Source organism: Tauraco erythrolophus, chromosome 14, assembly GCF_009769465.1.
Source record: "Tauraco erythrolophus isolate bTauEry1 chromosome 14, bTauEry1.pri, whole genome shotgun sequence".
NCBI classification, from domain to species: domain Eukaryota; kingdom Metazoa; phylum Chordata; class Aves; order Musophagiformes; family Musophagidae; genus Tauraco; species Tauraco erythrolophus.
The window spans coordinates 15,444,231-15,461,463 of NC_141478.1; the positions used below are offsets into that span (position 1 = coordinate 15,444,231).

General features: G+C 36.1%; 1 protein-coding gene across 1 annotated transcript in view; it reads left to right on the forward strand.

Annotated features, from left to right (window-relative positions):
- The window catches only part of TCF12 (transcription factor 12), a 173,169-nt gene that overhangs the window by 96,105 nt on the left and 59,831 nt on the right, over positions 1 to 17,233 (forward strand). Inside the window, 1 exon segment of the mRNA XM_086620007.1 lies at positions 1,957 to 2,021. Coding sequence (XP_086476133.1) covers positions 1,957 to 2,021 — 65 coding nt within the window.

Sequence of the window (17,233 nt, forward strand, 5' to 3'; positions counted from 1 at the left end):
AGGTTAGCCATTTGAACACAGGTTGAACATTCATCTGCTCCATCTCTAATTCTTGGTATATATTTAGGCAGTCCGGCATCAGGCAGCCTTGACTTTTCTCAATCATTTCTTAGAACCAGGTTTAATATAGATTGGACTATTCTGGGTAGCTTTTTTCCTTTAGTATGAACCTGCCAAACTTTTTAGGTGATAACATTTAAGTAACATGACTTTATGCATTTTTGCTTGCTACACAAACCATAATTTAAATCGTAATTTTTCTAGCCTCTGTAATTGACTCTTGTACAAATACTTGTTTTAAAGCCTGCCTGGAATACTGCATACTTCAGTCGAAGTTGTTTATCATGTGGTATAAGATTCTCATTTTCTGGAAAGAAAATGCTGAGTCTGGTTTAATATGAACAGCATGATTCATCCTACTTCATGTAATTTTGCATGCTAGGTATTTTATTTGCTTGGTGCTCGATAGTTGTTAGAGGCAAATTGCTTCAGCAGAAAAATGTTAACTTTTTTCCTCTCTTTGTTACAGCAGAGCTGCAATTTTTCACGCAAACTATTGTTGACCAGACTACCTGTAGTTATCAAGATGATAATCTTGCAGAGATGTTGTTCCAAAAGAGTCAAACTTCCTCTTCCTCTCTGCTTACACAAGATAATCTTTTAAAATGAACAATAAGCATACTTTAGTTTTTCCTCTTACGAAATGACATTTAGGGGGTTTTGGTAGTAGGGTACAAAATTAGAAAAAGCAAAGGAAGTCCTGTTCTAGAAGTGCAATTGCCAAAGCATGGAGCTATTTATCTCTGACATGGAAATGTGTAAGAGAGGCTACTTTTTCTTCTTATGAGGACTGGATGACACACATGTTGTTTAGAAAAGGGAATGCCTAGTTGGGAAAGAGGAGATTTGTTTTTAAAGAGATAGGTATTGTGGTTTATTAATGCTTACCTTTGGGTAAGACTCCAAGTTGTATTATGGGGTGTTTCCTAGTTCTGTGTCCTCATTGGGGCAGGCGTATGCACTTGGTGTTTTCTGTTACGCACGTGTTCGACGACTGATTCTTGACATTGTTCAGCAGAGACTTCTATTGAAGATTTTTTTTTTTTAAGGTGTTGATTGATAAACTTCTCAGTGCCACTGGAGACCTTTCACACTGAGCTTTGATATACAAACATGCCGGTTTGGTGGCATAACTAACAAATACAGCACTAAGTAGTTTTTCTGGAATTGAGGAATGTCTTGCAACCTCAGGTAGCAACATCAGAGGGCAGCCGCTCTGCACAAGGCGCTATGTTCAGTATGTGTGACCTACAGGCAAATACTGCATATCTGGCAGAAAAAAAGAGTCTGTTTTGCTGCCTTGACCCGTTGTATTGCTTGAGTTTTGTATCTGACTAGAACGCACGTGAAATGGAAGGATTTTTAAGGATTTAAGGTTGAATGATTCAGCCATGGTTTAAGTTCAGTGTAGGTTTTCTTATTGTTCTGAATTGAAGTTTTTGTTCACTTTTCATGTGGTTTTGTTGGTTTTATTTTGTTGCTTAGTGTATTCTTCACCTAAGATGATACCAGCTATGTGTTTCATGTAGGAAGGAGAAATGTCTGAAAGTGTCTCTACCTTTGCTTATTGATAACAGAATTGAAGCTGGACCTTTGCCTTTTTTATTTAAATGTACTGATAGGGATGTTTTATAACAGTAAAATATTGCAGTAGTTCTTTTTTACTGATCAGTTATGTAAGAAATGGAATTAAGTAAGTATGTCATCTATTACAGTAGTGCTGTTTGAGTATGTTAAACTCGGATGAATAAAAGCCTATTTTTATTCCTGCAACTTAATTTTTGTAAATTTACTATGATGCTAACAGATTTTCTGAATTGCATATATAAGGATGACTGATACAGATATCTAGCAGATTTTAAAAAGCACCTAATTTCATATGTCTTTCTTTTATAGGAAAAACCTCAGATAGAGGTCCATTTCCGTTGTATGGTAGAGACACGGGGTTACCCGGCTGTCAAGTAAGTATAGTGATGATAGAAAGTAAGTGTTATAACCTGAACTAAAATTTAGTTTAAGTTACTTGAATTCATCAGGCTACCAAACATAATAAACAAGAATGTGTTCTACAATTTGCAGAATAAATTTTCTGAGTTCTGTGTGGTCAAATTGCCTTGTACTTACATACATCCACTTAGAGGAGGTATTTTTGCTATGTGCAAGTCGAGCTGGTTCTGTAGCTCATGAGCATGACGTCCTATGTTTTTCCTAAAAAAAGAGATAGTTACTAGTCTGAACCTACTGAGCAGTGTGCTTCAGTTGTGTGTCACGTCTTTCCTACAGACCATTATGAAATGAGTTTTCTTACCTTTCGCAGTTATTCGTTCCTCTCTCCAAGTCTGCAAACAGAACTGCCGATCAGCACTGATTGCACATCATGATTAGTCTGTGGTACTCAGATTTTTCACATAAAACTTGTCCAAAAGTACCAGTAATTGCTGAATATCGTTCATTACTTAACTGTTACTTCTAGTGGATATCATGTGCATTTTTTAAGGAAAACAGTGTTACTAGGCTTTCAATTTTTAACAATTAGGTCATCCAGTGTAATACTGTATTATTTTGTGGCTTTGATGTGGTTTTTAATTAAGAAAACTTCCTTTTTATGTCTCTAAGTCTTCATTTTAGAGTGAAGATTTCTTCCATGTTATTTCTAATGAGCCACATTAAGAATACTCTGTTGATCATTGTTTAAAAGTCTGTTTTGAATGTACAGGAAGTTTGAATGTTTGAAAAGCGTAATTAGCATTTGATTACACTCCGTACTTGTTGACAAAGATTTAAATAACTAATATATTATGGTTTTAGTTCTAAGAAATTAATTTGTTGTGCTTGTTTACTCAAAGAGGAATCTTTTTAATTTTACTGTAAGTAGACTATTTGCTTTGAACCGATATTTTCAGGAACATCTTTCTTCTGGAGGATAAAACTTAGTATATGAGTTTGACATCTCGGTTTTGAGTCTTTTGACTAATAGTTTGGGAAGTGTGAATGTGCAGCACCATGTGGCAATGCAGTCCTAACATCACTTCCCCTATTAAGAAAGGATCGTTCTCGCAGCCTTTACTACTTCTCTGCAACACAGATGTGACGAACAAAGACCCATTTGTAACTGTATGGGTGAGCTTTCAGCAACATTCTCACAAAAAGCAGTATACCTCTTTAAGTTCAAGTTATGGGCGTCACGTTATTGCCAGTCTAGACAGTAAAACATTGTATTAGTGTTATTAGTATTGTTCAAATAACTCTGTATGTACTGCATTTAAATATAATAACTTAAACTTGACATTAGTTTGTAAGCAAATTAATTTCCATGTTACTCTTTCATTAAGTTAATGTTCTGTATTGGAAAATGGGTTTATGTTAACTTTGCATAAAATTCTGTTTTGCTTTGTGGTAATGAGTGTAATTTCTGCTGTTTGGCTTCTCATTGAGGAAAATGCTTTTATATCTCCTAATTGTTTATATCTAGTACCATTTAATATTAATTTTTTATATGTAGCTATTTTGAAGCCAAAATCTTACACATACTTCTTTAAATTAACAGAAGTTCTGTTTATTCCTTTGATATGTGTCCTACGATTTGCTCTCCTACAGTTTCTTCTTTCTTAAATACTTTTAGTATATAGGGAAAATGTTATTGTAGGTAAATCTATTTTTAGAGACAGGACAATAGGAAATTATCGCAGTTAACTTTCCATTAAATTTTAATTCATTTTAAATTTATGTGATAAGTTACAGTTTGTAATTTAATTTGGTCCTATCAGTTAAATGTGGCTGTTTGAAATCATTTGCTAACTTAGAACGTGGTGGGATTTATGATTTTTTTTTGTATTTTTCATAAATCCATGGCAGTGCATGAAATACAGCTCTCATTGTAGCTACAATATTTGAAAGCAATCATAGAGAAAAAGGTTGAAAGCTATCCTGAGAGGTCATTTTGACAATCCGAATGAAGAATCAACTGCATTGTCCCTGACAGATGCTCATATAGTCAGCTCTTAAAAACCTCTAGAGACGGAGTGGACTGCATGACCACGCTGGGTTTTGTTTTCCATTACTTAAACATACTTACTCTTTAAAGTTTCCTTGATGCCTTATCTGAATGCCATTGCAATTAAAGCATCTAACTCTTGTCTTACAGACAGTGGACATGGAGAAGAATCTATACTCTTTTGAGCCTGTAGAGACTGTAAATGCAGTAGATGATTAAGATGATAAGGAGTCCTTAGAAAAGATAAGACATAAATGGAGTTACAGTGCGGAATATAGTGCAGGTATATTTTTTTAATAGCGGATGTGTAACAGGGTTTGTCTCAGATTGAAATATTGGTAGAAAAACTTACGCTCTGCTCTAGATGTTCTCCAGTAGGTTCACAACCCTAGGGAATTCCAGTGTTTCAGATTAGGTAAAGTACCTCATCTAAGGCCTTACCACTACAGCAAAAAGAAATTTCCTGGATCTTTTTGACAATACTGTTAATTTTTTGCCCTGTAGTATTTTCCTTTTTGGTAACAAATATCCAATCTTTTATACTTGTTGATTGGTGATGGTCTGAAATTTCCCTATATTTTATGGTAATGCTGGCTACTTTGTCATTACTCAGCCTATATTTTTGAGTTTACAGGTTCCATATGCAAAAATGTATTTACTTCTTAACTCATTGCTTCTACCTTCTCTGAATTTGTCAGTGCGATTTCAAATTCCAGGCTTGCACTGCATTTGTAGATCCTTCTGGGTTATTTGCTTTGTGAATTTAGTAAATGTGGTCTTAATTTTTCATCCAAGTCACTAATTAAGAGGTGGAATGATGCCCAAAACAGAGGCCTGCAAAGTCTCAGTTAATACATGCACCCAGTGTCAACCATGAACTCCTAGCTTCTGTTTCTTAACCAGCTATGCTCTGTATTCAGCCGTAGTTTTAGTTGTCCTTGGTTCCTTAGTTCATCTGTGAAATGTGAAAGTAGTAAAAGCCTTATTAAAACACTTCTCATGCTATCTGGAAGGAAGTGAGATTGGTTTTGCATAGTTTATTCCAGCTGAATCTATATCACTTCTTTGTTATCTTCTGGTGTTTGCAGTTTATTTCTTCCAGTGTTCTTCCAAAAAATGAAATTTAAGTCGTCGAGGAATTACAAGCCACTGCTTTTGTTCCTCCCTGAAACAAACAAACCAACCTCCTTCTTTTTTAGTCTCTACACTTTTTCTGAACTATGAGTTTTCAAAGAGAGTGGCTAAGGTTTCTGAAATTGCCAGAATGAAAAGAGCCAGAATGAAAAGTCTTCTGAGTATCTTATTGGGTACAGATGAATTGAAAATGCTTAATTTCTCCAAATACTCTTTAACCTGTTCTACTACCAAAGTTCTTTCCATATTGGTGTAAATGGTGTCAATAACCTGGTGTGGATTCATAGATTCATAGATTTCTAGGTTGGAAAAGACCTTAGAGATCATCGAGTCCAACCATCCCTAATCCCCATTAAACCATATCCCCAAGTAGCTCATCCACCCTATTCTTAAACACATCCAGGGATGGGGACTCAACCACCTCCCTGGGCAGCCTATTCCAGTGGCTGACAACCCTTTCAGAGAAGAAATACTTTGTAACGTCCAACGTGAATCTCCCCTGACTAAGCTTATGCCCATTTCCTCTTGTTCTATCACCCATCACTAATGTAAAGAGCCCTTCCCCCACCTCCCCACCATCTTTTCTCAAGTATTTGTAGGCCGTAATCAGGTCTCCCCTCAGCCTCCTCTTCTCCAGGCTAAACAGCCCCAACTCCCTCAGCCGCTCCTCATAAGTTTTGTTTTCCAGCCCCTTGACCAGTTTAGTCGCCCTTCTTTGGACTCGCTCCAGGAGCTCAATATCCCTCTTAAAGCGAGGGGCCCAAAACTGGACAACAATATTCCAGGTGCGGCCTCACCAGTGCCGAGTACAGGGGCAGGATGTGTGGCAAGTTTTGATTTTTGCCTCCTATTAAGTTTACAGAGGGCTGGAATGAAAATTTTGAAGACTGCTGTAAACTGAAATGCTTAAGACTCTCACTATCACTTCTCACCCTTTACTGAGAATGATCTAAGCACTGATTTGTATGGACTGTTAGCTACCTACAGGCTTTATATTTAAGCTGTAGGAGTTTGTGTGATTGATTTTCAGTGTAGCTTAAAAATCTATGCAACTTAGGTAAAGAAATGTGGTTTAGATATAACATCTAGTCACAAGAATGTAAATTTGGCTTATTTATTAATGTTTTACCAAACAGGAAGTGCATACTTTCAGGTTTTATTTCCACCAGGTGTTTTAAGCAAGCCAAAAAGGAGCATCCTGCAGTGTAGCACTCTGCACTGGGCCCATTCATGCGAATAACAGTATTGAAAAAAGTAGTTGTGTTTGTCTTAAGCTGTGTTTTTAATGTCGTTTACTGTTAATAAGGTTAATGGTGTGTGTTTGTGTGCTACATTAAAACCTGTGCTTGTCTAGTGCTTTGCAATCAAGTTCTGAATCTCCTTCCTTTTTTTGGCTTTATTTGCACTTTCTGCAAACTCTTTCTCCTCTGACAGGTCTTCACTATATTCTGCACCTTTCCAGCTCTTACTTCCCTTTTTTCTCGCTGGTATTTCTTAGAGCATATAGATTCTAAGTGGATGGGTAAGATGACAAATCGAGGCTTATGTAGGGCTGGTTTAGAAGTGTGTCAAAAACTTTTACCTGGACAAAGAATTGACAACTTTTAGAAGAAATGTAAAAACTCTATTTTGCTATGAGAATGAAATGCAGTGCTACATGGCTTGTGTCTTCAAGTTGAAAGAGGGGGAGTTGTGATTTTTTGTGTGTGTGTGAGATTCCACCATCCCTGTTGGCTGTGTAATTGCAGATTTAGGAAGGGCATCTTTTCACAAATCTTAAATCAGATGTAGATTAAGTTTTCAGAAAGCTACTTGTAATAAAAAGGGGTTTCTTTATATTTGTGTAATTCAATACTGAAAACTGTAGCTTATTTAAAAGAAATGAGATTAGACTTCCGTTAATGAATGCATGACTCGCATTTCCACTGTCATCAGAAAGGTACCCAGCTGTCACTGCACATTGTTTTGACAGGTCTTAGCTCTAAGAAAGCCAAGAATCTGCACTATTTTCAAAGTGAAATTGAGATAAATGTGCAATACGTGTAGCTGTTAGACTAATTCTTCTAATTGTTTCTGTGGGTCTTCACAGAAGCTAACTTTATCCCCATGAGCCTGTAAGTGCCCCAGCTAATTGGTGGAGGGGGAGTTGATTCTCCTTTAACCTAACAGTGCCTGTTCTCATCTGCCTGGTGAAGTCTGCCTCTCCCCACTGGCATCGCTAGGCTGAAGATAGTAAATTATTTGTGACTATCCCTTAATGTTCTGTTTTAATTCTAAACAATCACGCGTGAAGAATAGACGTTATGGATTTTTTGACATATGGAGATAACACATTTACCCTCCCTTCAAAATAATTTCAAGTCCGCATGCTATCCCATGTGTGAGAGAGGAGATAAAATGGAGTTCCAAATGTAATGGATGTGTTAGGCAAGAGCTAAAGAGGTATTCACCAGTTTTTGTTTAAAGTGTAACCTTTCTATAGAGATATGTATTTTAAGTTATTTCTAACTCTCTGGTCTGTGTTCTATATGATGACAAGAAACTTTAAATGTTATAAAAGCCATTTAGAGAAAAGTTTAATTGATGATAAATCTTTAGAATAGATGAATGTTAGAAGCACCTATGGATTATATTTACTAAATACATTTCACTTAGTCTATGTAAATTATATATAATACTGCATAAAACATATACTACTCTATACAGTACATGATATATATACACATATGCTACTATATATTTCATGCAGTATGAAAATGTAGTACTGCACAGAGAGCATATGAAGAATTCATATGATACGGTGTATACTATATATATTTTATTTAGAAGTGGCAGATGGATTTTTAACTCATTTCTGCTGCTATTATTATATAAGTTTTGTGCATATTGGTAATAAATAAGACTGCTTCAGAATCTTTAGTTTTTGGATGGAGAAGAAAAAAAATCCAATAGAAAGCTGGTCCATCAATGCTTCCAGTAATATTGCTACACCATTTTCCCTTCAATAGCCATCAACTCTGCTATTGCTGTGAAGCTAATGTGAGGTGACTCATTTAGCAGCATGTTATTGCATCATTGCAACATGATGTAAGGCATATCAGGCATTATTAAATTAGCCTGATTTTTGCAGTATGACAGTAACATTTTATGCACATTAGCACTATACTTAGGGCTCCTTATGGGAATATTCTTCAAGTAAACATATTAAGACATAATTTCAGACAACTTTTCAGGATTTACCAATTTCTTCTCTATCAGGGAAAAAGATATATGCGTCATTGGGATATTAAGATAGATGTGATGGCCTTTATGCATCTTCAGAGGACGTTTTGTGTTCCTTAGATTACTTCTAATGTATGCTGTTTCTTGGGTAGTACCTTGGAGAAAAAGTTAGATGACTTCCCACTGATCGTTAAAGTAAGTTGGAACAAACGCATCCGTCTTCCACCTTTGCCATGATTCAGCATAAAAACATTCTCCTCATCTGTGGGTGCCAGTCAGAGAAAGCTAGATTTGTATATGCCTGGTGCACTTGTGCTGGAAAATATTACAGCATTTAATACAGTACAGGCATTGAGCAACTCGAATTCATACTGTTGGCTTTTTAGCAAAAATTTGTGACCTTTCTTTGTTCATTGACTTAAGAACAACTTTCTTCACAATTTAATGTGGAACTTTAAAGGTTTGCATCTTGTTGTCTGCAAGTTTAGCAATGTATTAAAGAATAAAATTGCAAGAATGAAAAACTGTATTTATTAGCTGTTACATCCTTCATAGACTAAAAGATTTGGGGGTTGTGCAAAAAAAATTTAAGTCGCTTCTTAACAAACACAGTATAAGAACTTTGAAATAAACTCAAAAAATGCCTTTAGCACCAATTTCTTGGGCAATTTAACAGATGATCACTTTGGCGAAAGACATGTTTGCAAGTGTACGTTAGTTTGCCTTTGCATAGTCAGGAATTTGCCTCTTTCAAATATAAAAAGACTTTTAAGAAGTTTGTGCAGAATGCAAATCAAAAGACCAATCCTGCAATGCTGGGAAAGTAGTGTCTCAGAGCACACTCTCTCTAACAGCTGTCTCACAGGTGGAAGAAGTGCAATAAGAGTAGCACTCTGGAAATTTGAGTTGTCTAGGGAGAACATAAAAGATCGCTCTTACTGTCCGTAGGTAAAAATGGCAACTTCTTTGTTCCTGGTGAGGAATATGCAAGCAAGAGTGAAAACAAGTATCCATAGTAGGATGTAGATAGCAGCTTGTTGCATAGAGGAAAATTAACAGAACTGAATAGCACCAACTTAAAAATATTTTTAGTATGTTCATAAACTATATAATTGTAAGAGGTGTATATAGTATAATGGAGAAGATTAACTGCTTTTATTTTTTTAATAAAGCATCAGGTAACATTAAACAGCTGCAAGAATAAGCATACGGATGAAAATATAAATGTATAAAAGTGTATATGGGAAACAGAAATGAGACTTAGGTAAAAATGGAAAAGTAAATAACTGTGAGAAATGTAATTTGAAATACACGTTTTGTAGGAACAAAAATTTGGGAGTGGCAAGAGTGAAAGAAATGAGTGATTGTGAATAGTGGGATAAAGTAGTATTTTAGTGCTATCTGACAGCTGAGATGTTACTTATAATGCATGAGTCGGAGAAGAAAAGGTACTTGTAGCACAAAGGTACACTTGTAGCATTTTAAAATGTGGTGGTTGTTTAAATGTGTATGAAGGCTTCCAAACAAGTCTTTCTCAGTCTGCAGGTGTAGCCCCCGAATAGCAGCATGGCACTACATCTCTGCAGTTGCTCCTAGGATGCTTTGCGAAGTTTTTAACATTTATTACTTTAATACAAGGGCCATTGTACTAGACCAATACTAACACGCTTTACTGTGGCATTATGTGTCAAGGAATAGTGAGCACCAGCTGTCTTGCTGGAAGATGGAGGAAGGAATGGACAACCATGCAGAACAAATGTTTTAGGTGTTTCTTTGTAGGGACAGTGAGTACTTTGTCATTTCTTCTTGGGTAACCTGATGTATGTCTGAAGTTTGCATATACAAGCCCTCTCGCACACATTCAGAGTTCTGCGGTTTTCATTTCTTCCTATAGGAATTCTGTTTGTATGCTGAAACTTTTTTTATTGCTTGTCTCTAAGACTTCTACTTGGCTTCCTTGAGAGAAATAGTCAGACAGTTATCCTCTGTTGCGGATGATGTTGTAGTGTTACTGAAAAAATATATGTGTTTTTATAAGGGAACTAATGAAAGAGAATTTAAATTAATAGAAAAATGTAAATAACTTGTCTCAAATTATTGGAAATAGGCATATTTAGACCACACCTTAGATGGTAGACACTAGAGGAAGTAACGTTGTGGCAAAAGGGATGCTAGAGTGTGGATAATCCTGGCTGGAGAATGTTGTGCTAGCTACAAGTTTTGCCTGTCTCTGATCCCTTCAGGCTTTATTTAAAAAACTTCCAGGTTTTGAAATTAGATCTTTAAAAATAATAATAAATACACAGAATATACACTTCAATGTAACTGTGTACAATAAGGAAAAAATACATATTTGACTCATGCTAATTATAAAAAAGCATAGGGGCTGTAGAGGGGCTACCATTTTGGAGTTGTTTTTTTTTAAATTAGAATTTACTTTGATGCTAATAAAAGATACCAGATTGCATCAGCTATGGACCCACTTGTTTGATTTTGGGATGGGTTTTTGCGTGTGTGTTGTGATTTTTTTATTTTTTTTTTTTAACTAATTATCTATTAAACAGCAGCAAGAAAGCTCTTCTGTTCACTGCTGGCAATATGTTTGAAGACACTTTAAATGAATCTTTCGAATGAGGCAGATAAATACATGATATTTGGGACCTTTCTTATCTGTAGGACCTTAAAAAGACTACAAGCAGAGGCACCAGTTGCTTTACTTCATTCCTCACATGGTTTTAGAAATGGTATGGAGAACATAATGTATATTTCAATCAAGTAATACTGAGTTATGGAAGTATAACAAATTTTAAGGCTTGTACATGTGAGGGGGTTTTAGTACCAATATAACTTTAAAGCTGACAAACTGATTTTATTTTGTAAATTTTCTCTTTTTTAATCTCCTCTTCTCTGACACCTTTGATATCAGGTGTCTCCCCAAAGCAGATTTTTACAGTTGAGCTATCAATCTCTAAGAAAAGCAGCTTCTGAAGGAAAGGCTGACACAATGTTAACTGAAGCGGTGACTTTGGACTCTGCCAGCTGATACCGTCTTAAAAGGCTGGGATGGGGAGAGGGATATATAGTTTAAGGGCAGATAGAATGTCCAAAGTTGAGTTAATTTTGCTTCATTTTACTTCTCAAGTAAAATCAAGCAATATTAACTTTCTCTTGATTTTGATTTATTAGAAGTGAATTACTTATTGTGCTATTGGGAAAATATCTCCTATCTCTCAGCAGATAAGGAGCCTGCAGAACCTTTTCAGAAAGTAAAAATGTACTGGGCACAAGCTAGATTTCTTTTTCCAGAGCTGGAGGTGACCACCTGAAGTTAATCAGGGAAGACATCCCCCCGGAATGAAGTGGGTAGCAGGTGTTAGGAATTAGTTATAGATGGGGGAGGGATGCTATTTATAAAAGGGGAGCAGTTCTGCAAGGAATCATTTTTAATGTCTTAAGCAGACAAACTGTTACTTGTCTTTGCCCTTCTCTTTCTTATGCTATTTAGGGTTGACAAATTTTCTTGCCTTCTTTTAATTTTTGATTGTGTTTGATTGCATTTAAGGTAATTCATAATATCAGTATATATGTAATATCTTTCACATTGCTCTGTAAGGAAGTAAAAATCATGTTACTCCATTTAGTGCAGATACAGTTTCTTTGGCCAATAACTATTTGTTTCCACCTAATCTTACTATCTCAGAGCTGGGTGCTTCCCAATTACAAATTTATGGTATTATTGAAGGGTGGGGAAGAGATTAGCTCAATTATTTTCTCCCAGCCTATCTGTTCAAATGAGCTGGATTGATGTGTTTATTCCTTTTGTGTATAACTACTATAGTATATTGGTCCCTCATTTAGCTTCTTTTCTTATTTCATAGGGAGATAAATTCCCTTCCCAAACTTTGCATCAGCACGGATTACTGCTCTCAAAATGAACGCAGGCCTTGAGTAGAGTTGAGAAGGGGAAGATAAGAGTGGTATAAACAACCTGTTACTTAGTTTGCTGCCTGGCATGGGCTAGGAGAGACTGTAGCTTGAGTGGTAGTCATGGTACCATTCAGGTAGTCAGTGGATGGAAAGAAGCACTAGACAGATTTGCCATTTTGGTTCCTCTTGAACAGAACTAAACTCTCAAACTTGTGTTGGTTTCAGTTGTGTTGTGGAGTGCTTTTCAAGATGTTAGTGCTCCTGATATACGGCACAGGTTTCTAACGAGCAAGGAGAGAAGGATAACATTTATTAAGAGGAGAGGATTGTAGCATAATATATTTACAGGGCTGTCCATTCGTTTATTAGCACTCTAGTATTGGACTTAGCTTTCACTTGATCTTACATGAAAACATACATGTCCTCCATGGTAAGTCTTAACAATTGTTGCTATGTTAATGATAGTTTTTGAACCCTCGTTATATTACACATTTTCTAAGTTAGTGCTTAGAGTGAGTGAGATTTTTCTCTTGGTTGTGTGGGAGAGGATAAGCACAGCTTCCATACCGCATACATGAAACATTCTACCAATGGTCTGAAATCTTTTGAAATCATTTTACTGAAGATGCAGAGGGAGAAACAGATGCAAGGAGAGTTTGAGCTTTATAATATCCTTCATAGTCTGACTTCTGTAAATAAGATTCAGCATAAAATCTTTTATTATAATGTTGACTTCTCATGCTCGTATCTCGTAATCGTAGAGAAAAACAGGAAGGCTGTACCAAAAAATTAAAAAGTAGGTGAATAACCCCTCAGCTGCTTCTCTTCTGACATTTTACAGTTCTCCACAAACCTTCTGCTTTTGTATAATCACAGTAAGGAAGCTGTTCAAATTACTGTTTTCATAATGTAGTGAAAAGATTCAAAGGCAAAGGGAGGGGAGCCTGACCTGTAATCACAATGCTTAGTAATGCCTTCCTAGAATTCAGTCAGCAACGCAAAAATACCTTGCCTGGGGGGATGAGCGAAGACAAGCTGAGCCAGCATAACCTCGGGGATTGGACACCGACATCAGCAGGGTGCCGCTTTTAGAAGCGTAAGAGCGAATCTGTAGTCTTGCCAATATGCAGTATCAGTGCAGGGAAGCCACTATTGCAAAAGAGAAGGAAGGGACTCATTACAAATATTTGTATTAATCGGATGCTTTAAAGCCATTTAGATGCAGAAGGAATACAAAATGTTTCCTTCTCTTCACGTTTAGTCTTTACTCTTCCCACTGCTTAAAAAGAACGTATCTGGAATTCTGAATAGACTTTGTCCTTCTTCCTCCTCTGTCCCTGTGCTCGGCCTCTGTATTTACACATAAACAGAATTACCCATAGTCGCAGGTTCTGCGTAGATATACACATTGAATAAGCAGCTCAGGGTGATCCAGAAAAGCTTCGGTGTAAAAAGAGAATATATTGATACCTTGATGTTTTTCAGTGTTAACATTAATTGGGAAGACAGTAAAACTAAATGTCTATTATTTTGTTTATGATGTTGCATCACTTCAGTATTTAGTACCCTAGGTAGCTGTTTTTTACTCCAGTGAGCTAGATTAGCCTGATTACACTGGCAGGATGCGGTTGATGGATGACTGTCATTATCTTCTCAAACCTGCGTGATACTTTAGGTATAGGAGATGATAATTAAATTTTCAAGAGACTACATTGAGATTATAAGATCTGAGTATTTTTTTAAAATGAGGAATATGTTTGCAATTATCAGCATGTTGTTAGAGGATCCTCTCCTGAGATGTTTTATAGCAATCCCTGATTCCCTTTAAATTGATCAAGAAAAAATGTTCAAGTTATATGATAACCCTTTAGATGTTGCTTTAGTTTTTTAATGCTGATGTGTTCCTCCTCCTGAAAGAGACCAAAAATGTATCTGATCAACCTATTGGTAATGGCTTGAAGATGTACAGGTTAGCACAATATATTTAATGAAACCTTGTTTGAGACAAAACATTAGAGAGGATCATAATTAATGCCTCATTTTCTGCCAGTTGCTATTGATTACTCATTCAGGGTCCCTTTGTTCTCAAAATGGTAACACTGTATTTCACGTTACTATTTGATGATATTCTCAGGGTGAGATTCTTTAACAACATGCTGATAATTGCAAACATATCTCTAGAATTTAAATTTAAAATGAATTTACATCATATGTCAGTGTTTTTCCAAATTCAGCTCCTATTTTGGAGTGCATATTCATTGCAGTTTACAAAGATTGGAGACGTGAGTAAAGTGAAATTCAACACTTTGTTTCTTGGTTGTATTTTTGGCTTAAACTGAATGACGTGGAACTCGGTTGAATGGTCTTTTTGCAACCCAAACCTCTGTACTGTACTGGTATCTCACAGAGCAATTATCTGTCAATGTTTTAAATTTGTGCTAGGTTTTCCTTTGGAATCACAGTAACAACATACACAATTCAGCTGGGGGGATTTTGCAAGCTTAGCAGAGTTTGACTTCTCCATTTTGTTACACTCTTCCAAATGAGCTCATGCAGATTGTCAGGTTTATCTATAATGCAAGACATGCGAAATATTAAGACACATTATATACATACTGTAAGTCATCCAAATGGCTTCCTGAATAAAAGGACATGTATGTGAATCTCTTGCTCTACCCAGTGCAGCATTTCAAGTTTATAATAAGGCAAGGAACACACTTAGTACCTATGCTACATAATTCTGAGAAATAGGTAAATGCCAAGTGAGTTTGTCTGTGACTATGTGACAGGATAATGGAGGGATTTGATTGAGATGAGTGCTGTTGTGTTACTTTACTTTTACAAAATAATGTATCTAATCTAGCTCAACACTTAAGAAATTTAAAGAAAAAAAAAAAAACAAACCAAAAAACCCCAAACACTTTAGACACTTTTCCTGCCTTAAGCAGGGACAGCCTGACTGTTGGAACTCAAAGTATATAAACTTTTTGAAAAGGTAGCTAATGCAAAAAAAATAGGAAAAATAAAATCTAGTTGACTAGTTTGTTGGAGGGGGGGCGAGTTTCAAGATCTAAGTTTCCAGTTGGTAAGTTGCGCTTCTGCCAAAGCAGCCTGCCTTATTATGCCAGCACAATGGCCCTGTCATAATCAGTTGCATGTAATAGCCTAATGCTTTTATTCTCAACCATATTATTCTTTTGATAGAAAATAATGAATAATGTGAAGGCGTACAGTTGTATTTGAATGGAACTATTGCGTAGTTTAGCTATGGCTACACTAGGAAAATCCCAGTTCTTAAAGTATTTGCTAATACGTTTGCATTTAAAAAAACAAACATGAACGAGATTTAGACCAAGAAGTACAAGACTATCAAATAGGTTTTTGAAAAAGTAAAGCCTTATATACAATAGTGTAGTGTATGGAGTGTGTTTGTTAAAAATGTCCATGTATTTTGCAGGATAGCGATCTACAGAGAGCCTAAATGCTCGAGAGCTGCAAGGAATATTACATAAGGACATCTGTAGGCCTTTACTTCTCCAGATTTCTTTTTTCTATCAAAGTAGGAAAATCAAAGAAGTGTTTACCAACATATTAGAATTCTGCTGGCTGGTGTCCTAGAAGTTCATTGTAGGCAGAGCAGTGTTTTGGCATCAAATTGTGTCTTTGGAATTCTAAAGATTCATGGAGTTGGGCTGGGAAAAGAAAACTTCCAAAGTAGTCAAACTTTTTCTTACTTTTGTGTTCAAATTCTTTGAAAGTTTCAATTTAAAAACCGTTTTAAAATATGTTGACTAAGGAGCTTTTTTTATCTCAGGCATACCATTTTGATATAAGCATATGGTTGATTAGCTTGTTAGTTTGAATGGAAGCTAACTTTGCATGTGTGCAAGTGCAGCTGCAATACAAAGTTACTTGTTTTCTGTGACAAAGGTGCATAAATACACACCCCCTCATATGTAGATATGATTCTTTTCCCCCCATCTCAGCCTTGCAATGTTTGGATAAATGACTATCCTGCATTTCATTTTTTTATGAGAATACTTTTTAGGTAAAGGACCCCTTAAAAAGCATTTGTCTGGATAGGGGCCCTTGCAAAAGTTTTTATTTTTTGGATCAGGCCATGCCATTTCCCCTGAGGCTGTCAAAACTGTTTCTTGGTTTTGCTGAAAGGGACAAATCTGAAAAATTAAGCAGTCATGTTTATCTCTTGTTCTCTGTAGAATCAGTCTTGCTGTGTTCTTAGTTGACAGTAATAAAAGCCTTTTTCTTTTTTTTTTTTTGGGGGGAGATTGGTTATTGAACACACATTCCTTAAGGAAAATATTGCTTTATATAAATTCTTATTTATTTTGAAGTTGGAAATATGCCTTATAAAATCCAAAGAGGCAATTTTTAAGGGGGATGCCTGTTTATTTATAACAGTAACGCAGACAGGACTCGGCAGCGTTCAGGAGAATAACCAGTCATTGATTATTCTTTAGTAATTGGATCCGTGCTTGGCAGATGAGGTTCAGAGTGAGCATCAATGTTCTCTGTGGAGAATGCTGCAAACTATGTATGTAAGCGATCCGCCTCTGTGCAGGGACCTCGGGCACTTAGTCAGAAGAAGCTTGGTGCTGATAATACAAAGCTTTTTTGCTATCCTCAGTGGTATTTTTGTATTCCTTTCTTTATCAGATGCCCTTAGGAAAGGATCAGTCCTAATCAATATTGCTTCTCAATTGGTTCAGACAGGCAGAAAAATCAATAAGCTGAACTAATGACATCTATTTTTATTTTCTTTTGGAAGACTGAGGAACAATTACAAAATTTTAAACAGATGCTTCGTTTGATTATGGGAGTGGTGAAAGAGGGTTGTGTCAGGGTTTTTTTTTTGGTGGGGGTCCCCCCCCTTTT